This window comes from Chelonoidis abingdonii, chromosome 1, assembly GCF_003597395.2.
Source record: "Chelonoidis abingdonii isolate Lonesome George chromosome 1, CheloAbing_2.0, whole genome shotgun sequence".
Classification (NCBI taxonomy): domain Eukaryota; kingdom Metazoa; phylum Chordata; order Testudines; family Testudinidae; genus Chelonoidis; species Chelonoidis abingdonii.
The window spans coordinates 109,834,298-109,860,534 of record NC_133769.1 but is presented as its reverse complement, the minus strand read 5'-3'; the positions used below and the strand labels follow the sequence as shown (position 1 = coordinate 109,860,534).

Here is a 26,237-nt window from a genome sequence, read left to right as displayed (position 1 = left end):
TAAACACATGTTACTATCCATTACTTTCATTGGCAATCCTTTTATCGGGCATGAATTATGATGTCATGGGATCCATCCAGTACAGCCACAACCTTTCTGTGCAACTTCCATACAGAACATAAAAGTAACTAAAGTAATCAGTAGCCTATTATTTCTATACCACAGTAAGCCGTAATATGTAACTGATTCCATTGAAACTCCATAATCAGTAAATCCTAGAAGATTAATTTGGAAAGTAACATATATGCCTTGCAGCTACCCTTTCCAAATAGAGCTTTCTACAATTTTGCTAATGATAGCAGTAGTGTTTTCTTCTCCCTCAACTGTTTCAATAAAACACCTCAAGAAAACTGCATGCAAAAATATGTACATGATCCAATTCTGACTTGTACACACTGCAAGGGAATTTAACTGCAGGGAAAGATAGGATGTGCCCACAAATACAGTAACTGGACATTGCACATTTCTTGAATTAGTCATCTTTTGTGGGGAGTATACATAGTTCATATGCTTTATTTCACATTCAGGAAGGTCTTCTTGGAAACACTACATACTGTAGAAACTTAGCTGGGCTATCACTTTATTTTTTAGAGACACCAGGTGGAGGTAATATCTTTTATTGGACCAACTTTTATTGGTGAAACAGACACGCGTTCAAGCTTACACAAAGCTCTTTTTCAGGTCTGGGAAAGGTACTCAGAGTGTCACAGCCTAAATCTTTGCAGGCTACCATACAAATCAATTTGGAAATCAAGCTGCATAACCAGTTGTTGACCCCTGTTCTAGTAAATTGACACTTTTGCCAAGGCTGTTCTCATTCAATGTGACCTCAGCATGCAGTTCATCATATCAGGAAATCCAAGTGTAACAGTTCTGAAGAAAATGCAGCCTTCCATGTATGTTTTCTTCTGTTATTTTTCTCCCCAAACCAAATGAAAACCATTCTCTCTGTGGGTGTCAGGATTGCAGCTCAGCTCTGCAACTTAGCCATGTAGAGCACAGGTTTCACTATACTACCTTGGTCATGTGCTGGTAATCTTACACTTCTTGTAACCTTACACCTCAGATATCTGGAGTACATATTTTAGGTTTGCCATAACGAACAGATGAACTTTCATGAACAATACTCCGAGCACAGTTCTTCCCTCAGTTCAATTTAAAGCCGTTAGGCTTCATAATCAGTGAAACAGAATAAATGACTTTGATACTGAATACTCCCACATATAAGAGGCAGACTGGCAGCAATGTTCTAGAGAGAACAGAAGCTTCTGGGATGGGGAATACAGTGAATAATGTCAGAAGGACCAGAGACAGGGGCAGGAATGGGGTGGAGAATCTAAAAGACAGTGACAGCTGGAGTCAGTCAAAGAGAGGAAAACTGACCATCAGTTGGGAGCCAGCAGATCAAACTCTAAACTGAAGTAAGTTGTTTCCCAAAGCCCTAAGGAAAAGGAGTTTGCAGCTAGAACTGATTGGGAATTTTCTGAGGTATTCATTGGAAAATGACAATTCATTGAAAGCAAAATGTTTCACAGAAATTAGGGCTGTCAAGCGATTAAAATGATTAATTGCATGATTAATCGAACATTTAAACAATAATAGAATACCATTTACTTAAATATTTTTGGATGTTTTCTACATTTTCAAATATATTGATTTCAGTTACAACACAGAATACAAAGTATACAGTGCTCACTTAATATTTATTTTTGATTACAAGTATTTGCACTGTAAAAAAACAAAAAAAATAGTATTTTGCAATTCACCTAATACAACTACTGTAGTACAATGTCTTTATCATGAAAGTTGAACTTACAAATGTAGAATTATGTACAAAATAAACTGCATTCAAAAATAAAACAATGTAAAATTTTAGAGCCTGAAAGTCCACTCAGTTCTACTTCTAGTTCAGACAAACAAGTTTGTTTACATTTTAGAGGAGAAAATGCTGCTCTTCTTGCTTACAATGTCACTTGAAAGTGAGAACAGGCATTCTCATGGCACTGTTGTGGCTGCTGTTGCAAGATATTTACGTGCCAGATGTGCTAAAGATTCATATGTCCCTTCATGCTTCAACCTCCATTCCAGGGGACATGCGTCCATGCTGATGACAAGTTTTGCTCGATAATAATCCAAAGCAGTGTGCGCTGACACATGTTCATTTTTATTATCTCGGTCAGATGCCACTAGCAGAAGGTTGATATTCTTTTTTGGTGGTTCTGCTGTTTTTATAATTTCCGCATTGGAGTGTTACTCTTTTAAGACTTCTGAAAGCAAACTCCACATCTCATCCCTCTCAGATTTTGGAAGGCACTTGAGATTCTTAAAACTTGTGTCAAGTGCTGTAGCTATCTTTAGAAATCTCACACTGGTACCTTCTTTGCATTCTGTCAAATCTGCAGTGAAAGTGTTCCTAAAATGAACCACATGTTCTGGGTCATCATCCGAGACTGCTGTAACATGAAATATATGGCAGAATGCAGATAAAACAGTGCATGGGACATACAATTCTCCCCCAAGGAGATCAGTCACAAATTTAATTAACACATAATTTTTTTAATGAGCGTCATCAGCATGGAAGCATGTCCTCTAGAATGATGGCCAAAGCACAAAGGGGGAAACGAATGTTTAGCATATTTGGAACGTAAATACCTTGCAATGCTGGCTACAAAAGTAGGAGCGTTGCCAGCAGATCGAGGGAAGTGATTATTGCCCTCTATTCAGCACTGGTGAGGCCACATCTGGAATATTATATCCAGTTTTGGGCCCTCACTATAGAAAGGATGTAGAGAAATTGGAGAGTCCAGCAGAGGGCAACAAAAATGATTAGGGGGCTGGGGCACATGACTTATGAGGAGAGGCTGAGGGAACTGGGCTTATTTAGTCTCCAGAAAAGATGAGTGAGTGGAGATTTGATAGCAGCCTTCAACTACCTGAAGGGTGGGTGTGATGTTATTGACATGAACTGTGACCATATAGATCATTGTTGTAACCAAAGTCATATAGTTGCACCAAATCTTGTACAAAAGAGGTCAAGTAAGGTGTCTATGAAAAGGTTATGATTTGCTGGTTATGATTTTGCTATCTCTATGAATGTATCATTTTTGTATTTAAAGTTGTAAGTATTGGCTCTATACTGTCTGTATTTCAAACTTGTGCTATGCTTCTGGGTGACACCTCAGACAATTTGGCATCAGCACTGCCTAGCCTGTTTGCTGGCCCATTAAAGACCATCAGCTATACAACTGACCCATTGAGAGAGGGCAGATACACCTTGTTACTCAGCAAAGCATGCAGGGACATGCCTATGGACAGAACTCTAAAGTTTTTCCATGCCATGTGCTAGGTAGCTTTTGTTTGGAACAAAGGAAGCACAAGCCATATGGCAAAAGGACTATAAAAATCAGCTGCATCATCTCCATTTTGTCTTCAGTCCTGCTTCTTACCTCTGGAGGAACATTGCTACACTGAAGCTCTGAACAAAGGACTGAATGACCCATCCAAGCTGTGGATTTGAGTCTGCAGTTTATTCCATCACTGCTACAAGCCTGAACCGAGAACTTTGCCATTGCTGTATGTAATTGATTACTTTGACCATTGTTTGCTTTCATCTATATTTCTTTTTTTGAACAAACTTTTAGATTTTAGATTTTAAAGGATTGGCATAAGCGTGATTTATGGGTAAGATCTGACTCAGAGATGAAAGTAACTTACACGACTTACCAATACTGCTGGAGTCCTGAGGGGGCGTGGCCTCAACTGGAGGAGTCGGGGCTTCTCAAGATTTAAAGGCCCTGGGGCACCGGCTGTGGCTGGGAGCCCCAGGGCCTTTAAATCAACCCGGGGCTCCCAGCTGCACAGATGGCTGGGAGCCCCCGGGGCTCAGGGGCAAATTAAAGAACCCGAGGCTCCAGCCCCTTTAAATCCCCACCACAGCTCCGGCAGCCGGAGCCGCAGGCAGGATATAAAGGACTCTGGGCTGACCGCAGCCGTGGTAGCCCAGAGCCCTTTAAATCCAGCCCCAACTCGGCCGCCAGAGCCGCGGCAGTGTGTGTGGGGGTGTTAAAGGGCTTTGGGCTGACCGCAGCTGCAGTAGCCCAGAGCCCTTTAAATCTGGCCCCAGTCCGGCCGCTGGAGCCACAGGTGGGGAGTTTAAGGGCTCTGGGCTGTCTGCAGCCATGGCAGCCCAGAGCCCTTTAAATCCGACCCCAGCACAACTGCCTGAGCCGCAAGCGGGATTCTAAGGGCTCTGGGCTGCCCGCAGCCACGGGGGGCTCTGAGCCCTTTACATCCCCCCCCATGGAAGCCGATGCAGTCTGGCATGGTGCACTGGCTCTTGCCAGTATGCTGTACCGGACCGTACCAGCTTATTTTCACCTCTGATCTGACTTGTATATTGTCCTGGGTCTGCGGCTTGGTCTTTTGGGATCGGGAGATCCTTTTTTCTTTTACTTGGGTATTGGTTTTCATAACCATTCATCCCCATAAGGAGCGGTGCTAGTGGTGATAAAGGGAACAGAAGTATCTGAGGGAATTGCTTGTATGACTTCTGATTAGCCAGTGGAGTAAAACCAAAGTCCTCTCTGTTTGGCTGGTTTGGCATGCCTTAATAGTAAAGGAACTCCAGCTTTGGGCTGTAACTGCCCTGCTCTAAGCAATTTGTCCTGAACAAGGAGCAGTGGTCTCAAGTTGCAGTGGGGGAGGTCTAGGTTGGATATTAGGAAAAACTATTTCACTAGGAGGGTGGTGAAGCACTGGAATGGGTTACCTAGGGAGGTGGTGGAATCTCCATCCTTAGCGGTTTTAAAGGGCCCGCTTGACAAAGCCCTGGCTGGGATGATTTAGTTGGGGTTGGTCCAGCTTTGAGCAGGGAGTTGGACTAGATGACCTCCTGAGGTCTCTTCCAACCCTAATCTTCTATGATTCTAAGAAGAGGGCAGCATTATCTCCTGTAAATGTAAACAAACTTGTTTGTTTTAGCGATTGGCTGAGCAAGGAGGAGGACTGAGTGGACTTGTAGGCTCTGAAGTTTTACTTTGTTTTGTTTTTGTACACTTTTTGATTTCAGTTACAGCACAGAATACAATATATATGAAAATGTAGAAAAACATCCAAAATATTTAATAAATTTCAATTGTATTCTATTGTATTCAATAGTATTCTATTGTTTAACAGCGTGACTAAAACTGCGATTGTGATTAATTTTTTTAATTTCAATTAATTTTTTTTAAGTTAATCACGTGAGTTAACTGCAATTAATTGAAAGCCCTAACACAAGCGTTTTGATTAACTTCTGACGAAACACATGGAGCTGTCCATAGGTTTCCCTCCAGTTCACAAGGGCGTCCAGGTGTGCAGCTCCAGGGCACCCTGCTTTGCAGGCTGCCCCAAGGTCAGAGATCCCTGTGACGCCAGAGCTTCAGGGTTCCCATTTCTGTGACAGAGAATCTGGAAACCCAGGGAACCCCAGCTCCCAAGTTCTGAGGCTCCTGGTTCAGGCATGGCTCACTGGGCTTCTAGGCTTCCAGCTCCTCATCAGTCCATGCTGCCAGGGAGCTGGGAACTCAGAAGCCCCTTAAGCCACGACTGAGCAAGGAGCCTCAGAACTTGGGCTCCCTGGCTCAATTTTGTTTCAAAACTTTTGAAATGGAAAGTTTCTAACATTGCTAAACGATTTTTTTCAGACTTTCCCTTCCACAAGAAATTCTGAAAATTCTACTTTTGGTTCAAAAGAGGACCGGATCTTTCTGCAGAATTTCCTACAGAATGTAAGTTCCAACTTTCAATGACCTCCAATAACAGGAAAAAACTATTTTTAAAAGTATGTCTTGCATGACTATTTTACCTATAATTGTAGGTAGGCCTATCTTAACCCAGATTTCTAATCTCTGGGGTTTGGGTCTCAGCAAGTTCCCCAACAGTCTCTGTTTCCCCCAACCACCCCCCATCTCCGTGCCCTGAGGCAGGGCTGGCTCTAGCAATTTCGCCGACCCAAGCATGGCAGAACGCCGTGGGGAGCGCTCTGTCGCTTGCCGGTCCCGCGGCTCCGGTGGACCTCCCGCAGGCTTCCCTGTGGGTGGTCCTGTGGTCCTGCGGCTGCGGTGGACCTCCCGCAGGCGTGCCTGCGGATGCTCCACTGGAGCCGCGGGACCAGCGGATCCTCTGCAGGCACACCTGCGGGAGGTCCACCGGAGCCACCTGCCGCCCTCCCAGCAACTGACAGAGTGCCCCCCACGGCATGCCGCCCCAAGCACGCGCTTGGCGCGCTGTGGCCTGGAGCGGGCCCTGCCCTGAGGGACTCCTTTGGAATCCATTATGAGTCCTTTTTTCTCCTGTGTTTTCCGAGCCTGGTTAAACCAGTCAGGTGAGTCAGTGGGGTGTTGGAGTAGCAAAATTAAAGTCAATCATCCTGGGACTTCATTGAGATGCTGTTAGCTATTGTCCTCCTTCCTACCTGTGTTTCCTGACCAATGTGCTATGGCACTGACTCTATATATGCATACAGCAGACATCACAATAACCCACTCAACACGTAACATTGATAAATCATTACAGTCAATTCCAGATCTGTCACACACTCCACATTCATTTCCCTCTCCGGCTCAAAACTGGCTACCTTATTTTTTAAAATATTCATTACCTAATGGACCTTGTATTTTTTTGTATCCTCCTCTGCTCATTCAGCAGTAAACTGTTCTCTTCCCCTGTGGACAATCTCACACTGTTGATGCAAGAGCCTTTCCTCTGCAGCTCCTGCTATCTGGAACATTTTTCCATCTCACTAACTCCTCTTTTTTCAAATCTAATTTCAACATGTTTTCTCCCTTGACTGTACCTCTTCATTTCTCCTGTTATTGCTATGTAACTTTGTAACTGAATTGTTTTAACTCTGTACATGCTTTGAGATACAGCTTGCATGAAAGAAACTATAAAAATAAAGTAGCATGGTACTGTATTATCATCAAATGACTAAAATAGAAAGCCTGGGTTAGAGGCCAGTTAATCTGTCGTTGTTCTGAGGGAGTAAAATTAAATTTGATGCCCTCCCAGTGCCAGATGGAGTATAAATCAGAGGTGGACAACTCAGCACAAATTGTAAATGAACTTCTCCACAGAGTAACTACAACCTGGCCCTGAACAAGATATTTGACAGGAAGATTAAATGAACAGTATTGCCAACGCTAATTAATAAAAAATCATTGGTCAGGTGCCAAAAAATCATGAGGCTTAAACCAAAGAATACATGTGGCGTGGTTATTCCCCTCCTCCCTTTTTTTGAGGCCCTTAAGATACACTTGGGTCACATGTTTGAGCTTCTCACCACATGTTTGAGCTTTTCACCACAGCTGTGAGGGCTAGAAACTTGGGGTGGTGGGGTGTTAATGAAAGCTGAGCTTCTCCAATATTCATTTGTCTCCAGGAGCTGTAGCTTTTAAGTAAACCAACAATTACTGTGAGATTCATAATAAAATTGCAAAGTTGGCAACACTCACGTGGATGATGTACATCTTCAATTACTGCATTAGGGAAAGGGCTTAAAAGAAAAAAAATAAGAGTTTGAATAGAAGTTGGCTGCTAGTGTGCTGAGAGTACTGCTTATCATGCTGAATAATATTGTATCATTGTTTTCATGTACTCCCCCTGTTGATCTGTCTATATCCATTTCTTTTCTCGTCTTATACGTAGATTGTAAGTTTTTTGGAGCAGGGATTGTCTTTTTGTTCTGTGCACCTAGCACAATAGGGCTGTGGTCCATGACTAGGGCTTCCGTGCGCTATGATGAAAGAAATAATAAATAATACTAAGACATGGATTAGGTAGAAAGGTTTAATTAGCAGCCACTCAGATTCTCTCTGGTATGGCTAATTTGCAAAGCATAATTGAGGTAAAAGAATTTATCTTCCCTGATTTAAGTATTTTCCCTCTTGCAGCTGCATCTTTTTCAAATTATGAAATCTTTTCATGCACATAAACAAAGTGCCCACATAACTGTATTGTTATAACCCACATCCTTCTTCACCCTGTCCCTTCTGGTTTGTTACCTGGACTTTTGAGGTTGCATCACGGCAAACTCTTTGTCAGGTGGACCATGCTTTCTTGTATCGTCTGTGAAGGATTTAGCACACATTTGGGCACTATAAATCAATCATAGATTATAAGATTACTTCTGTGGTCTTAAATGAATGTGCTTATGGATGTCTGTGGAAACAGAATTGCCAATGCACATCTCAAAAATAAAACTTGGAAGTAAATGGGCTCAGTAAATTTAACATATTTATTACAGACAGGAATTGGCATCCCCTGTATTTCAGCCTCTCCTGGAAAAAAAAAAAAAGCCTGTGGATTAAAATATCAATAATGTATCTGAAAATAGCAAATGCCATTAAATTATTGAACTTCTATTCAAGCTTTTCTTTTAAGCCATTTCAGACATTTGACATATCCAATTACTTATGTAATATAAAAGGTCAAAGAAGGGTTCTGAAGCAGAACCATTCAGTTCCTAGGAATGTCAGGCAAATCCTCTTGCTGTTGTGAAGAGATTTGCCCAAGTTTCTGAATCTGCATAGATGAGGGGAGGGGTCAGGAAGCCTGTACATCACATGAGCTAACTTGAAGAGCACGTCTATAAATCTTGAAAAAATGAAGATATCCGTTGTTGCTGTGCGCATTTCAGGTATGTGAGAGACAGATTGAGAACATTTCAGGTGTGTCTTGCGTATGTGGACATTTTGTGTGTGACCCTGAATGTTTCACTGTGTGCAGGAATTATTGCTCATGACAGCTTTATTGGCTTGCCAGCCCTGAAGGCCTCCATTTATGCCCAGAGCAGGTACAGCATGGGCAGCATCCGTGGGCTTCCCAAGTGGCTGGCCAGTGTGCCTCCCCAATCCTAGCGTGAGAGGTTTGTGATGCTTCTGTGCTAGGGTGACTAGGCATCCTGATATTTAGGTGTTTGTCTCGCAATTTCTCTCTGCCGGCAACACTTGGCTTTTTTTTTTTCTCTGCCAGCAGACCCCCCCCCCCCACGTGACCCAATATTTTCTCCCTCTCATCTGGTCACCCTATTCTGTGCACATTGAAGCCGTGGCTTCTCTGATGCTGCAGACAGGGTGAGGTCCCTGTCTGGCTGCTGCACCTGTGTGCCTGACACTGTGGTGTACAGCACTGTGCACAGGGCTGACACATTGGAACCCCTCCCCAGGGGTGCTAGCGCCGCTGGGGCCCCAGCAAACATGATGTGCTGTGCCTCAAACTGCCCTGCAGCTCCTGAGCCCAGCCTCTGCCACTGGGGCCACTGCCCTGGGGTCGGGTCAGGCAGCCACAGCCAGCCAGGCAGTGAGAAGGCGGCGGTGAGCAGGCTACGGAGATCGCCGAACCCTTTCGCTCCCCTGTTCCCGCGGCTTCCATTCTACGGGCGAGTGGGCGTGGCCAAATGGTTCCAAGCGCCCCGCCCACCGAGCTCGTGACCGCACCCCTCCCAGCCTGTCACGTCGCGCCCCTGAGTGGGCGTTACTAATGCGCCGATCCACCAATCAGCGTTGTCCTTCCGAGTGGGCGGTTCCACGGTTCCACGCCTGCCTGCCGCCCCCCCAGCAAAACAAAGGGGCGGGGCCACAGGGGTCCCCTGAGGCCCTCCAGACTCGTCCCCTCGGCCTCCCTCCCCCGCCTGACCGGAAGGATGTGCTTCCGGAAGTTCCGGTGCCGTCGCTGTGTGGGATAAACAGTAATGGCGGAGGCTGCGGCTCCGGGAACAACAGCGGCAACACCGGGAGCAGCGGCCACGGCCTCCAGCCCCACAGCCGCGCCCCCCGCGCCGCCGGCTGCAGCGGGGTCGGGAGGCAGCGGCGGCTGGACCAAGCAGGTCACCTGCAGGTAACGCGCTGCCGGGGGAGCGGAGTGGCACCGGGGGCCCCTCGGGGCTGCTGCACTTTCCCCACCTGAGTCTCCGGCTGCTGCAGCCAGGCTGGTTCCTTCCCAATTCCTGCCCCCGCCTCGCCTCTGTCTGGGCCCCCGGGGCAGCGGTCCCGCTAGGGAGGCATCGTCTCTGTGTAGCCTTGCACCCCCGTGACTGCCTAGGATGGGCCCCCGCCAGACCGGGCTCTACCTCTAATCCAGCAGTTCCCCACCATCCCGGCGCCGGCCCGGGCCGCTGTACAATTGTTCAAACTTCTTATGTTGTTGTGAAGAAGCTGGAGCTGCTTGCTCTCTGGGCTCTGCCGTGTAAACGAGAGCGAGGAATCGGATCTGCTTTCTGAGGCGGAGGGAGGGAGATTTTTTTTTAAATGTCTCCCTCCCCTCCAACATCTCAGTGACCCAAATTTGCCAAAGCGACTAGAGATTTCGCTGATCCAATTGGAGATCTCTTAAAGAGGTCTGTTTTTTCAGAAAATGTTGGGTGTGCTTGCAGTCTAAACATCAGGCTCTTTTAAGGTATCTCAAATTGGACACCCAAAAATCAAAATAATACAAATGGTTCGATGTGATGAAAAATCCAGTGTGTTTGGGTTTTGTTTGTTTGTTTATTTAAATCAGAGGCAGACCTTATCCTATCTCATTCAAGTTGGAATGGTGGGAGAAAAGTAGGTATTGCCCAAGAAGAAAATACCAGCTCATGTAAGATGCATTTAATTTCAGCGTCTTCCAAGTGGAAAATGCTGAAAGGTGGAACTTGCTGCAGCAGATGGGTGAGGAAGGGTTGACAGGGTGTTCTTCCTGGCTGCTGGTTTACCTGGTTCAGCTGTGGGAATGACCTATTCTGATTATCTCTTTAAAGTGTCTAGGCAGGTAGTTACATGGAGAAATGACTACAGTTGAGCCAATTGGCTGTTCTTGGTTCGACAGCCGGAGCTGTTTCTTTATGTGGGATTATGTCCCACCAATGATGGATGCACATAGCTGTCAGAACACAATGTGGAAGACCCACAGTGATGATCTAAAGATGATGATAAATGTAGGAAGTGTAAAATGTGGGAGCATTACATTCTCAGTTCCAGATATAAATAATGTAGATTTACTAAAATATTGGATTTATGGCTGACCTGCGCAAAGCTTGACATTTAATAAACAATGACACAGGAGAAAGCTACAAAAAAGTAGAGAAATTTCTCATTTTGCAGTATATTATGTCGATCTTTGGCACACTGTATGATTCTTTTATATAATTTTGCTCCCTTCAAGCTTATTTTATTTCTGCAGGACCATCAGAAATACAGAGATTTGACACATTCTGCTGAGACTATCTCAGTGTACAGAAATCTGCAAATCATAAACTCTACAGAGCAAGATTGGCAGAATGGGCTGCTTTTGAACCATCTATTGTAGGGATGCTTGCAAGTAGAAATAACTGTGAAATATTGCTGTTTTGGTAATTCACAATAATTAAGGTAAAAATCAGGTCATACTGCAGTCTGCAATAATTCAAATACTACAATATATACAGCAAAATGAAAATTCAAGCTAATAGCTGGGCTCATTCTTCTAATTTCTTGGCATATAAATACGTTGGACATTGCAAAGGTAAAAAAAAGTATCCCTCTCTTGGATTAAGAAGTAGATCGTGTCATTCTGCAATACCATATTCCTTGTTGCTTTGTACAACAATTAAACAAAAGAGCCCATTCTCTAAGTTAGAAGACGTGCAACATTGCAATTGCTATCAGAGAGTGTAGCTTGGAGTGTTTTGCCCATTAATGACAATAGTTCTGTAAGTGTACATAGAGCTGTGCAAACCACGAAGATGCTTCAGGTTCCTGACCTGAAAATTTCATAATCACTTTCTGATAATAAGGTACGCAGGATGACAGTCCAGTCATGAGCAGGTCTATGAAAATTTTCCTGTGATCTTTAATCCTTAATATTTTGTTCTAATAATCAGAACTGATATGAGTGAATGTTGTTGTAGTTCTAACTCTTATTCTGAGAGGAGAGACAGGAGAGAAATGTATTTCATTTCACAAGCTAATTTTTTAGCTTTGCTGACTTTAAAATCTAATTCTAAGTGGAACATACAACACTTATTTCATTAAAGTAGGGATGTGACAATTTGACATATCACACTTTACTGTCACTTCTTTAACTATAAGTGGGATTACCAAAAAAAACACAGAGAAAACTGAAGAGTATTTTGACAGCGACAAATAATTTCCTGTCTTGAAAGTCAACTGCTGACTCTACTAGAAAACATTAACTAATGATATCAGACTTTTAGCAATTAGCAAGAGAAACACTGTCGAGTTTGATCTAAACATTTTAAATAAAATCAGTTGTTTAGAAAGTAAAAATGTCAAGTTATATAGAAGCATAATTAAGGAACTGCTCAGCTTGTGGGCAAAGTCTGTGCTGAATTGCAATTAAAATGGGCATATTTAATATACTATAGTAAAAATATTCCACAACCACATGGGGAGGTAAAATAGAGAACTATTCTTGGGAGGGAAGTATAAAGAACAAATTCTAGCTTTGAATCGCATACCATCTGTCTCTTCTCCTGTATATTCTTCTAGTAGAGCGAATGCACCCTCAAAACTATTATCTGAAAATAATACAATAGAACCTCAGAGTTAAAGATCTCCTGAATGGAGGTTGTGCATCACTCTGAAATGTTCGTAACTCTGAACAAAGCACTATGGTTGGTCTTTCAAAAGTTTCCAACTGAACATTGACATGATATAGCTTTGAAACTTTACTATGCAGAAGAAAAAGGCTGCTTTTAATCATCTTAATTTAATTGAAACAAGCACAGAAATGGTTTCCTTACCATGTCAAATCTTTTTTTTTTTAAACTTTCCCTTTATTTTTTTAGTACTGTACAGTACTTGCTTTTTTTTGTCGCTGCTGCTGCTGATTGCATACTTCTGGTTGCAAAATGAGATTTGTGACTGACCGGTCAGTTTGTAACTCTGATGCTTGTAACTCTGTGGTACTACTGTAAGAAGCTAGCTAGGAAGCTGGCTGACCATGTTTCAGATGTTTGCTCTTTTAAAAGTGGCCTGGAGAGTCTACAGCCTGCTATTATAAATGGTGTTGATATTTAGGATTGGATATCTCCATTCTGAGTGATGGCAGCTGTAAAACGATGTGACTACTTGGACAAGGAAAGCTAGGTCCTGTAAGAGAACTAGAAAACTGATCTGTTTAAAATAATGTGAGCCATGGCCATGTCTGACTCCTTGGAAGGTAAGAGGTTGTCTCATTTGTGCTATTAGTGTAGATATTTTGGGGTACCTCTAATGGAAGGAATCTCAGATCTGATAAGATTACATAGTGGGAAAACAAACGTTGAATTTTGAGGGAGTGTTGAGGGCTGGCTTGTACATTTTTGTAAGTGTGCTCTTAGCATAGACTATTGGGTCTACTCTACTCTGTTCACAAGTGAAACTCCCATTAATCTCAAAGGCAGTTGAACATGCTTATAGACTGAGTGCGGAACTGTTGAATGTGAAGCAGCAGGAGGAGAAATGGCAGAGAACTGTGCCTAGTTATGTACTAAGTGGACTGGAAGAGAAGGAAACAGTTTGTCTTCAATATACAGAATGTAGCCTATTAATTTCTGAAGGCCAAGCTGGTTATATGAAATTAAATAAACTAGTGATCTGGTGTGTGTTTGTTCTTGTTTGCAATTTGCTCAGATGAATGGATGAGTTATCTAGTCATGTCATTTTGAAAGCACCTGCTGCCATGGTACATAAGTATCACACCTATCAGTGTCAATATTGCCCAGCCTAATGACCATACATAATTACTTGTATATAAAAGTATTCAAGCCCACAGAATTTTGTTGAGTGTAATAGAAATAGACCTGGAATTATATGGTTTATCAGACGCATGCAGCCACAAGTTAATAGTAGGCTATCAAAAGTTGCTCTTTGATAACTGCTAACCTGATGTGCTCTAATGCAAGCTTTGCAGAAAAACTGTGATATTAGCTGTGGATGAATGATGATGCAAAGAGTGATGGGGCAGAATTCATTCGGATTCAGTAACTTTCTAGTGACCTGATTTATTTATTTATTTTTCCTGGTGAATTTCTTGATTTTTAAAGCTAAATGTATGTTGCACTTCCGAGTTTTTGTGAACGTATGAAAAAAAATAGTTTGCCTAAGCTCAATTTGCTAATAGGGTTCAGTAGTAGAGAATTTTTGTTGCCATTGTTTTGAGGTTTTTATTGTACCTTCTTAGTTGGGGTAAAAAGGCTTGGTTCTTGCTCTGAAATTTTATTTTAGTTCTAGTAAAACAAGCCTGAATCTTACCATGAAATGTGACAGGACATAATAGTCTTCCTAAACAAAGATGATTACTGACTTGTCTGAAGAAGCAGTTTCTTTGATCTTAAATACTCATGAGAGAGGCTTCTCTTACCCTAAAGAAGTCCAGAGCAAGTAGTTCACTCTGACAGATGTTTTAATCTCTTGCATCATGTTGAAGAGCTTAACCTCAGATGGATATCAGCTGTTCTCAATCCCTGGTACAAAATGTAATGTTGAAACAAAGACTGGAAGATTCTTAAGGTTTGAATATTTTGAGGTTAGGGAGCAGGAGGAGGAAGAAACAAGACTGAAATATTCTAGATAACTGTTCTAGATGAGTTGTGATGTTGTCAGCAACACTTCAGTACTGTGTGAAACTTTGGGATGGTTAGCCACAGAGATTCAAGACTTGTGTATAGGGAACTCACCCTCTGCTTTACAGCTTGTGGTAAAAGTTTTTAGTTGTTGCTTTGGAATTTTATAGTGGAACTGCATCTATCTTAATACTTTCTCTATGTAAGACCATATGCCGTGTAGATTTGTGTTCTTTTTGATGTTGGGTAGTCACTGAAATGCGTACTGGTGGAAATGAAAGGAGTAATGGTTACTGTTATAAACATACAGCTAAGGGTAGCATAAAATCCCTCTTTACCTTGTAAAGAGTTAAATTTCTCTTTTACCTGTAAAGGGTTAAGAAGCTCAGGTAACCTGGGTGACACCTGACCAATAAGGGGAGAAGATACTTTCAAATCTGTGGGGGGAGGTTTTAGTCTGTCTCTCTCAAGCCAGCCAAGAAACCAGGCAGGAAAATTACATCATCTTAAGTATATCTGAACTAAACATCTAGTCTTGCAGAAATAGTAAGTAATAGCAGAAAAGAAATGTGTTAGTTTACCTTTTAGTTGAGTTTGTGAATTTTCCCTGTACTATAAGAGGGAGGTTTATCCCTGTTTTTGTAGCTTTAAGATTTTGCCTGGAGGGGAAATCTTCTGTGTTCTTGAGTCTTTTGTTATTCAGTAAAGTACTTACCATCCTGATCTTACAGAGGTGATTCTTTTACCTTTTCTTTAATTAAAATTCTTCTTTTAAGAACCTGATTGAATTTTTTTCATTGTTCTTAAGATCTGTGTTGGGTCTGTGTTCACCTGTACCAATTGTTGAGGATATTATTCTCAAGCCTCCCCAGGAAAGGGGGTGTAGGGCTTGGGGGGATATTTGAGGAAGGTAGGGCTCCAAGTGGCCCTCCCTAAATGTTCGTTTAAATCACTTGGTGTTAGCAGTGATTACTAAGTCTAGAAAGGAATTTGTGCTTTGGGGAAGTTTTAACCTAAGCTGGTAAAAATAAGCTTGGGGGGTCTTTCATGTGGGTCCCCACATCTGTACCCTAGAGTTCAGAGTGGGGAAGGAATCCTGACAGTTACCATGACACACTGTACCTCAGAATGACACCCTGTAACCCCTATATTCATCATTCATATATGGTTGTGATATTTCATACAAAGCATGCCATGTGAGTTGTCATATGAAAGGTCATAATCTGCTGAAACCTGTTGTCTTGTCTAAATATATTTATCACTAGTATGTATACAATTATGAGATTGTGCTGTATTGTTACTGAAATACGCTGTAAGTTTGCTAGTGGCAGACAAAGAATCCTTGGCCAGGTGGGTGTTGACCGCCCATTACAACTGGGAGTGGATGGGTCATTACACAAAGTAAAAACTATTTCCCCATGCTAATTTTTCCCCTACTGTTACTCTCACCTTCTTGTCAGCTATTGGAAATGGGCCATCCTGATTATCACTACAAAAGTTTTTTTTCTCCTGCTGATAATAGCTCACCTTAATTGATTAGTGTCATTATAGTTGGTATGGCAACACCCATTTTTTCAAGTTCTGTGTGTATATATCTTCCTATTGTATTTTCCACTGCATACATCTGATGAAGTGGGTTTTAGCCCACGAAAGCTTATGCCCAAATAAATTTGTTAGTCTCTAAGGTGCCACAAGTATTCCTTGTTCTCATTACAACTCTATGACTCAACTGTGCAAACACCACATAAGGGGAACTGCAGTGTGACCTGGGGGCTGCTTGTTTACTGTAATTCACCAAAGCCCATCAGGACATGTGTGGGCCAGTGTCTGCCAGGCACATGGGCCAAGGGTATCATGTCTGACGAAGTGGGTATTCACCCACGAAAGCTCACGCTCCAAAACGTCTGTTAGTCTGTAAGGTGCCACAGGATTCTCTGCTGCTTTTACTGATCCAGACTAACACGGCTACCCCTCTGATACTAAATAAGGAACAGTTGCAGCATGAGAGGGCCTTTGTCCTTGCCCACCTACACTGGAAACAATAGGGAAGCTGAGAAGACGAAGATCATCTGAGGAGACAGGTCCAGGCTTCCGGAGGGAAGGCTGTACATTAGGGACTTTAACATCTAGTGGGGCTGAGAACATTGCTTGATCTAAATACTGTCTGGTGTGATAAGGTTTAAGATTTAGATTGTGCACTTATTTTTATTTTCTTTGGTAACCATCTCTGTCCTTTCATATGTACCACTTGTAGTTAATGAACCTGTTTGATATTTTACGAGAAACAGTGTCTTTTGCTTGAAGTGCTTGGGAAACCTTTGCTCAGCGTACAAAAACTGGTGCATGTCCTCTCCACACTGAGAGGGGGGTGGACTGGGTAATAAACTTACACTGGTGAGGCTTCAGACCAACGCAGGACCGTACAGCTCTAGGGTCCTAGGCTGAGGAGCTGTGTGAATTGGCTGGAGCCTCTCTATTGTTGGTTCATGAGTGGCTGGAAGAAGTATTCATATATCTCAGCTGGGTGTGTCCGTGCCTGTGGATGACTCTGTGAGTGCAGGACCTGGAGCAGTTTGCAGCTTGTCACGCATCACAGTGTGAGAGGAGCCCAGGTTGGGAGGACAAAGGGCTCAGCGGTCCCACCCTGGGGATCCCGCCACAGTTGCACTTCAAGTTTTGTTGGCTAATCAGCTGCACCCAACTCATTCTAGAGGGGGAGTGTCACAGCAATTTTGTCCTGGAAGAGATTGAACTGTGTGCACATCAGTACTGTTTGATATGCCATCAGCAGCCAGGGGCTTGTTCTTCCTTGCAAGATGCTCAGTTCTCTGGCCTCAGTCACAATACAGTTAAGTACCTGCTTAACTCTAAGCATGAAACTAATTCATCTTGCAGGATCAAGCCCTAGATCACAAGTGAGATACAATTTTTTTTTAAATACATAAAATAAATTTTAGTTGGATGCATGCCTTTCATAAGCAACTCAGTGTTTGTCTCAGAGAGAATTTAAATTACCTCTTAGGCGCTCCAAGAAAAACTGGTCTACCACTTGACTAGAACTAATCAAATAGAGGATATTTTAGACATGCTCCCATCCTTTGAAGTTTTCAGTAAAATCTTCCCTTAGCTATAGAATATTTCTTCAAACCCAAGTATTTTGAGCTACTTCCTTTCTTAGTAATAGTGTGACTCTGTCTCCCAACAAATATTCTGCTTGAATTCTTGTATGTTTTTAAAGCGGGTTCTATTGTAGTACCTTTTGCTGATTTTTTTTTTTTTTTTTTTTTTTTTGAGGGGAGCAGTTAAAGCCTCTAGTATAGGTTCTTCATACCTATGGCTAGATAGGGAATTCCCTAACTGTAAATGATATTGTTTTATCCAAACAGGTGGAAAGTGCCTAGAATGGTGAACAAAAAATTCATGTCACTCATCTGAGTTTTCAGCTCTCCCTTGAATGTATGATTTGTTAATCTGTTGATTACTCAGCCATGGTATGTTACAAATACGGTGTCCATTAGATGATTGGGGGAGGGGGGAGGAGGACGACAAGGTGAACAGAATGAAGAACCTTAGTTTGTCCCTTTTGTTCCATTTTTGAGGCTCTTCCACTTGTGTATTTCTGGAACCAAAACTGAAGGGGTTAAAATTATGTATTAACTGATGCTTTGACCAATTATCAGAAACTTACTGTGGGTTTTCTTCTTGTTGATAATAATGCTACAAGCAGTGCACCATAAATCTAGGGATACTTTTTGTGCACTCAGCTAAAAAGTAGAATTTCTTAATGAGTCCCATGAAATGTTTCTCTTAATCTCAGTTTACAAGAAATATGGCAGAGTCTGTCAAACCATATGATAGAAATATAGAAACAAATATTGTTAACTGTACTAAGAGCTATTGTCACGTAAACGATTCCATTTTTCTTATTCTGGAAAACTACCACCATCTGTTAATACACTTCTACTCCAATATAACGCTGGGGGCCAAAAAATCTGACTGCGTTATAGGTGAAACCACACTATATTGACCTTGGTTTGATCCTCCAGAGTGCGCAGCCGCACCCACCCGGAGCACTGCTTTACCGTGTTATATCCGAATTCGTGTTCTATCGAGTGATGTTATATCGGGGTAGAGGTGTCTCTTCCAACACTTTCACAGTGCAATATGAATGTTGGTTCTCTTGCCCTTTTTCTTTTGAGGCATCCCCTACTTAATCTTTAGATAAGGATCTGTATTAGTGTCCTTTTTTCCATCAGCAGACTGGAGGATTTGAATGAAACTGATATGATGGCTTGCTAGATCACTATCAGTACTCTGTACAAAGTGTTCTGTATGTTAAATACAAACAATTTTCCATTTCTACGTGAAATAAATTCTTGCATACATGTTGGAAGATGGTAGTTCTTAAAGGGAATGAAATAGAACAAATCTAACATTCATTCTTTTTAATAACAGCAGTATTAACAGGTGTTTGGCTGCTTCCTTAGACAGTGTAAGACTTGCAGAAGAATGACAACTTTTTTGGGGGGAAAACAGATGAACAATGGCTAGGTGAATGACTTGGTATCTTGGTAATAAATTATAATATCTAGTTTTTGTCTGTTACGTACAGAGCAGTGCGAGGGGGGCAGGCAAGTGGGGCAATTTTCCCTGGGCCCTGCAGGGGCCCTGGCCCGGCGGTGGTCTGTATCTTTGATGGCATTTCAGCGGCGGGGGGCCCTTCAGTGCTGCCGAAGACACGGAGCGACTGAAGGGCCCCCTGCCGCCGTAATGCCGCCAAAGACCGAGACTGCTGCCGGGTGAGTACAAGCACCCGTCTTGCCCCAGGATTCCTGAATCCTCTGGGTGGCCCTGGTTACATATCTGTATTTGAATATAGTCTTATTTTTCTTTGTAAATAACATATAACCCTCCCATTTAGGAATTAATTGTAGCTTCTGAATAAAGAGCACTCATGAAACAATTGTGTTTTGAAAGACTGTTTAGTTTTTACTGAGTATTCTGATCCTTCCATGAAATGCTGTCTTCTTGAAAGGAGAATACTAGTCTTTATTAAACTCACTGTGTTATCCTTCTAAAAATAGAAGGAAAACTCTTTCCAGGAGAATGTGTGTTTGAATGACTATAGTAGATTTCTCTCCAATTGACCTAGATTCTCTGATTTAGGAATTGTAATGTTAATTTCAGATGTTTTTGTGTGTTCTCACACTTCTGTATTGTTCTCTTCTCCTCCCCCCGCCCCCATGGACTACTAACTCAATTTCTTTGATCCTAGTGAAGTCTTATATTGCTACCTATAAAAATTATATGAACTGGCTGATAACATCTTTTGAATCATCTGTATACACATATACCCACTTCTCAATTCACCATCTTTGCTGAAAACTTAGACCGTTTATCTACGCTCTAGAAGCAGCTGCCTAACCAGCAGAGGGAACTCAAACTAATGAATTCTGTCCCTGGTATCTATTACTGGAGTACAATGAAGTGGCCATGGAGCCTCGTTAGCTTGTTAACTTAATCTGAAATAAATAGAAAAATATATCTTTTTCAGGTGGATAAGAAAAAAGAAAGGAAGAAAAATATTTGTTAAAACATAGATGGTATGTTCAGAAATAAAATGGGAGATTTTGTTTTTAGTTCATAACAAGCATGCAAGTTTCTTTGAGTCTCAGGACACTAAACAAATACAAACGAGCATGATCTGACAGATGTGTGGCTTTCTGAATTTAAAGATTGGCACAGTCCCCAGGCAGCACCTTAAAATGTCAAAAGGTACTAATAACAATTGTATACATATTTTCTCCTTAGTTGGCATTTGGGACTGAAGAGGGACTAGATCCATTTTCACAGGGCTCACATAGAGGTCAACGTCACTGAATTGAAAAGGGTGGAGGCAGTGGCTGAAAAAACAAAATGGAGCTACTTGGAGACAGAATGAAGAACCCTAAATTCAGAACTGATACTTGAACAGACAAATCTATTAAAAAGACCTTCCAAATCCATGGAAAGGAAATGTTGCGTGTTGACTTGACTAATAGTTGTACTATTGATAAGACATTTGATGTATAACAGGAGCTACTGGAAAAGCAAATACAAACTTGTAATTCAAGACTGACTATCTGCACTCAAATGTAGAGGTGACCACTTTTTGGAATAATTGGTTACAAATATACTTGTTCTCTTCTCAGGTGCGCTTTAAGTTATAGTTAAAGTTGTAAATAATTCTATTAAGTGAAAATCTTCAGTAGGATACTTAGTCTTATATCCAGGCAATTCACAGTTGGTTACACTTAAAATTTAAAAAATTAAAAATGGAAGTAGAGTACAAATAGGAATGATAGAGTAGGTCATCTTGGTGAAGAGGTCATGCTGCTAAAGCAGTGGCAGTATGTTTTAAAAAAAGGAAGGGGGATCAAGATTAAAATCTTAAATGACTCAAACTGTACCATAGAATCTCAGTGTATAGAAATTCCATGCTTGAATAATAAGATTATAGCAGTAGGATTATACTACAGCTCATCTGATCAGGATGATGGCATTGGTTGTGAAATGCTAAGGGAGGTTAAAGAGGCCACAAAACCAGAAAACAATATAATGGTGATTTCAACTATCCTCATATTGACTGACAGTCACCTCAGGGCGCAATGCAGAGATAAAATTTCTAGACGCCATAAATGACTGCTTCTTGGAGCAACTAGTCCTATAACTCACAAAGGGAGAGGCAATTCTTGATTTAGTCCTAAGTGAAGCATAGGGTCTAGTTCAAGAGGTAGCTGTAGCTGAATGGCTCAGTAATAGTGACCATAATATAATTAAATTTTGTTTAGCATCCTTTTTGGGGGGCGGAGTACCAAAAAACCTCACCACAATGACATTTAACTTTACAAGGGGCAACTGCACAAGTATGAGGACACTAGATAGACAAATTAAAAAGAGCAATGACAAGAATAAAATGCCTACAAGCAGCATGGAGACTACTTTAAATGCATAATACAGGCTCAGATTAAATGTATACCCCAAATCAAAAAGATGGCAGGAGGACCAAAAGAATGTCACCATGGCTAAACAGCTGCATAATGGAGGCCATTAGAGGCAAAAAAAATCCTTTAAAATTCAGAAGTCAGATTCTAGTGAGAATAATAACATTCACAAACTCTGGCAGGTTAAGTGTAAATATAATAAGGCAGGCCAGTAAAGAACTTGAGAAGCATCTTGCCAAAGACACACAAACTGACAGTAAGAAATTATTTTTTATGTACTTCAGAAGCAGGAAGCCTGGCAAACAGGCACTGGGGCCACTAGATGACCAAAGTGTTGTGGGAGCGCTCAAAGAAAACAAGGCCATTGCAAAGAAGCTACATGAATTCTTTGCTTCAGTCTCCACTGCAGAGGGTATGAGGAAGATACCCAGATAGATTTGTCACCCAGAAAAGGATAGCTCTAAAATGCTGTCCAACAATGATGTGCCAATTTTAAAACAAATTGATAAATTTAAAAAGTAATAAGTCATCAAGAACAGATGGTATTCACCCAAGAGTTCTGAAGGATCTCAAATATGGAGTTGCAGCACTACTAACTGTAGTCTGTAATCTATCGCTGAAACAAGCTTCTGGAACAGATGACTGGAAGGGAACCAATGCAATGTCGGTGAGGTGATCCTGATAATTACAGGACAGTGAGCCTAACTTCAGTACCAGACAAATTGGTGAGGCATGATTTCCTTTTACAAAAGTCATGTTGACTCTTCCCCCAACAATTTGAGTTTATGTATGTGTCTGATAATTCTTTTCTTTACTATAGTTTCAACCAATCTATTAGTATTATTTTGAGGGAGTTAGCAAGTATGTGGATAAAGGTGACCTACATTCAAAAACCGGTAGAACACTTCAACCTCTCTAATCACTCAGTGACAGACGTTAAGGTGGCAATTTTGCAACAGAAAAGCTTCAAAAACAGACTCCAGCGAGAAGCTGCTGAACTTAAATTAATATGCAAACTAGATACTATTAACTTAAGTTTGAACAGAGGCTGGGAATGGCTTGGTCATTACACTAATTGAATCTATTTCCCCATGTTAACGTAGCCTTCGTGTCAACTGTCCGAAATTGGCCATCTTGATTACCACTTCAAAAATTTTTCTCCCCTGCTGATAATAGCTTCTCTTAATTAATTAGCCTCTTACAGTTGGTATGGGTACTTCCACCTTTTCATGTTCTCTTTATGTATAAATATCTTCTTACTGTATGTTCCATTCTATGCATCCGATGAAGTGGGCTGTAGCCCATGAAAGCTTATGCTCAAATAAATTTGTTAGTTTCTAAGGCGCCACAAGTACTCCTGTTCTTTCTACTTGATGTAGTGTACTTGAATTTTCAGAAAGCCTTTGACAAGGTACCTCCATTGAAGGTTTTTAAGGAAACTTAATCACCAGGTGATAGAGGGAAAGTCCTTTCATGGATCAGTAACTAGTTAAAAGATAGGAAACAAAGGATAAGAATAAACAGTCAGCTCTCACAATGCAGAGAGGTGAACAGTGTGATCCACCCAAGGCTCTGTACTTGGATATGTGCTGTTCAACATGTTCATTAATGACCTAGAAAAAAGACCGAACAGTGAAGGAGCAAAATTTGCAGACAGTACAAAATTATTGAAGATTGGTAAGTCCAAAGCAGATGGCAAGGAGTTACAGGGGGATCTCACAAAACAGTGACTGACTGGACAAGAAAATGGCAGATGAAATTAGTGTTGATAAATTCAAAGTAATGCACACTTGAAGGCATAATCCCAACTATACATATACAATGATGAGTTCAAAGTTAGCTATTACCACTAAAGAAAGAGATCTTGGCATCTCCGTGGATAGTTCTCAGAAAAACTTCTACTGTACAGCTGCAGTCAAAAAAGGCTAACACTATGAGATTTCCCACAAACCTCTGTAATATGTTTCATAAAACAGTTAAAACTTGAAAGGACACCAAGAATCTGTATTTGAATCATGTTACAACCAAATTAATTAGTTCTCCATGTATGTGCAATTCCAACCCTTCAGAAATAGCTGTTGCTGCAAGGCAGTGTGTCATTAGGACTAACTTAGAATTCAGGGGCACCCTAGGTAAAAGGACTAAAATGGTCTTTGCTGAAGGATCGTATGAGGGTTCATTGCTATAAACCAACCTGTATATTTTGATCCTGAGATGGTAAATTGGGAGTGGGGTGTGTTGTCTCAAATTTACACCCTCTTGAACATTTCTAGTTTATTGACTTTCTAAAAAATATTGAAAATATTGAAATCAGTATAGTTGTCAAGAGTTTCTGATAGTTAAACTTTTCTGATAGCTAAATTTGAGAAGCGACTTTACTTATAAAATAGAAGTTTGTGTTGCTACTTTTTCTAGTTCCGTCTCTCAGGATGTAATAGTGTGTTCTGTTTAGCTTATTGCTTCCAGCTAAATTTAAAGATTATCTTGCCTTAATATAAATTTATAAATGCTCACTCTGGAATCTGAACACTTGTGTCATGACTCAGTTTCTAGTATCTTGAATATGAATCTATACTTGTGTTTACAGTTTGAGCCATAATGTTCTCAAGCGGCCTTTCAGGGACATATGTAGGCATAAGTAAGCACCGTATATGGTATTCTAAAATATGTCCAATGTGACTGTTATGCAGTCAGAACTTTGAATTTCCTGACTTTTGAATCTCAAGAACAATGTTGCGTTAAGTTTATTTATAATCATAATATTCAAGTGAATTTTGTTTACAATATTTAAGCTAACTTTGAACATTATCTTTAAAGGTTGAATGAAGGGCTTCACTATCTATATGGGGTAGGAAACTCAGTTTCTTCCAAATCATCCAGTAAGGAGCAGGATTGCCAGGGAGTTCAGCCATCTGAATTCACTGATGGCCCCAAATTGGTGCTGATTTCATGACGCTTGCCAGCAGCAGAAGCATACTATTGAGGCAAAGTACCCCTGCAAGGTTCCCTTGGATCCTGACTTCACTATGGCAGCTTAGCTCCTTCAGAAACTTTGCTGATGTGGTCTTGTCAGTGACAGCATTGCAGGCCTCAGTGATAGAGGTTGCATTATTAGAGGTGATGTTACAGCTGGTTGAACAAACAGTATCTTTCAGGTAGATTTCAGCCCTCTGGCTTTTCCCTGCCCCAGAGCCATCAGTGGGCTTCTGTGGTACCTGGGTCAAAGTGATAGAATAAACTGCTACTCTCCTCACAGAATAGGTGTTCTAATGTCCTTCTCCTGGGTTTTGCTACCCTCTGCACCAGTGTATCGGGGCAGCATGTGGCTCACTGGCTTTTTTTTCCTCTTGGCAGTCTAACAACATAATCTTAAATTTAAAAGTACAACCCAAGTGCATTTAAAATGGGGTACCTCTCACCATGATTTACTCTTTACCACCTTCATTTAAACTTTATTTATAGCCTTAGAGTGGCATGTGGTCCAAGAGCTCATCGCTCTTTATTACTGAAGTTCTTATTAATTCAACATTGCTTTCATTTCATTTACATTTACTTGTATGGTAATATATCTGAAAATCCTAATCTGCACAGTTCTCTTCCATTGGTTCACTTCTGTAATCTTTTGTGTTGCAGGTATTTCATGCATGGGGTTTGCAAGGAAGGGAACAACTGCCGTTACTCCCATGATCTCTCCACAAGTCAGTCTGCTATGGTGTGCAGGTATTATCAGCGAGGATGCTGTGCTTACGGAGATCGTTGCCGGTAAGGAAATATTGCTGAATGTTATTTCTTTGAAAGAAGGACTTTCATCCTCAAGTTCCAGTGTGGAAGACTCAGCGGAGGTTGTTTGTTAATGGGAGAAAATAAGAGATAAAACGAAACTTGAGCAATATTTTCCTATATTCCATTGAAACTGCCAAATTGTTTTAATAAGAATCTCTCCTTCGCAGCCCACCTCCTCCCTTTTGCTGAGTCCCACAGTGACATCTCAAATGTATTGCGTGCTTCACAGCAGGAATAAACAGGCACAGGGAGGGGGGAGACCATTGTTCAGACACAAGCAGAATTCAGATCTAACAATTGCATAATTAGATATATTTGTCAAAATCTAGATAACTTTCAAACTGACTGGGCTGGTTAGATAATCAGTTACACTTGGTAAGTGGGTTGTTTTCAGAAATAACTGATTCCCCTTTCGGCAGTGCTTCTCATTGTACTCATAGCTGTTGAAAAGTGAGCATGTGACACTTTTGAGGCCCTTTCTAGGGAATATAACTTTGAAGTATAGTAGTAAGGCATCTAAAGCATTGTCTGTGCAAACAGATGTGAACTTGCTCATGCAAACTTAACCTTACTTTAAAACCAGAGTCCTGTAACTCTCCGACAAGAGGAGTGTGCATGCGAAGGATTTTGAAATTGTCCTGTGTGGGCCAGGTTTAGCAAGGCTAAACAGTCATAAATTAAATAAACTTCAAAGACTACTCTTAGGTCTCTGTTTTAAGTTTTTGAAACCTGCATATAGTCAAATATTTATAGCATGATTGTGTACAGTTGCACATTGCAGAAACACTAATGTTAATTAATAAAACCTAGTACAAAATCTAATCTTTTTTTCTCTCTTATGGATAGTGGAATTACTGTTATATGAATGTAAACCTGGGGAAATCTCTGAACAGCTGTTTTTATATGCT

The 26,237-nt window shown here is 41.3% G+C and overlaps 1 protein-coding gene across 3 annotated transcripts in view; it reads left to right on the top strand.

Moving 5' to 3' along the window:
- The first annotated feature begins 9,689 nt into the window (after window positions 1–9,689).
- The window catches only part of MKRN1 (makorin ring finger protein 1), a 28,842-nt gene continuing 12,294 nt past the window's right edge, over window positions 9,690–26,237 (top strand). For 2 of the 3 annotated variants that reach the window (XM_032783165.2, XM_032783164.2), the window contains exons 1-2: window positions 9,690–9,876; window positions 25,180–25,308. In XM_032783165.2, the coding sequence (XP_032639056.2) occupies window positions 9,731–9,876; window positions 25,180–25,308 (275 nt within the window). In that variant the 5' untranslated portion in view covers window positions 9,690–9,730. The remainder of the gene's footprint in view (window positions 9,877–25,179; window positions 25,309–26,237) is intronic. The other variant, XM_032783166.2, reaches the window with a different exon arrangement.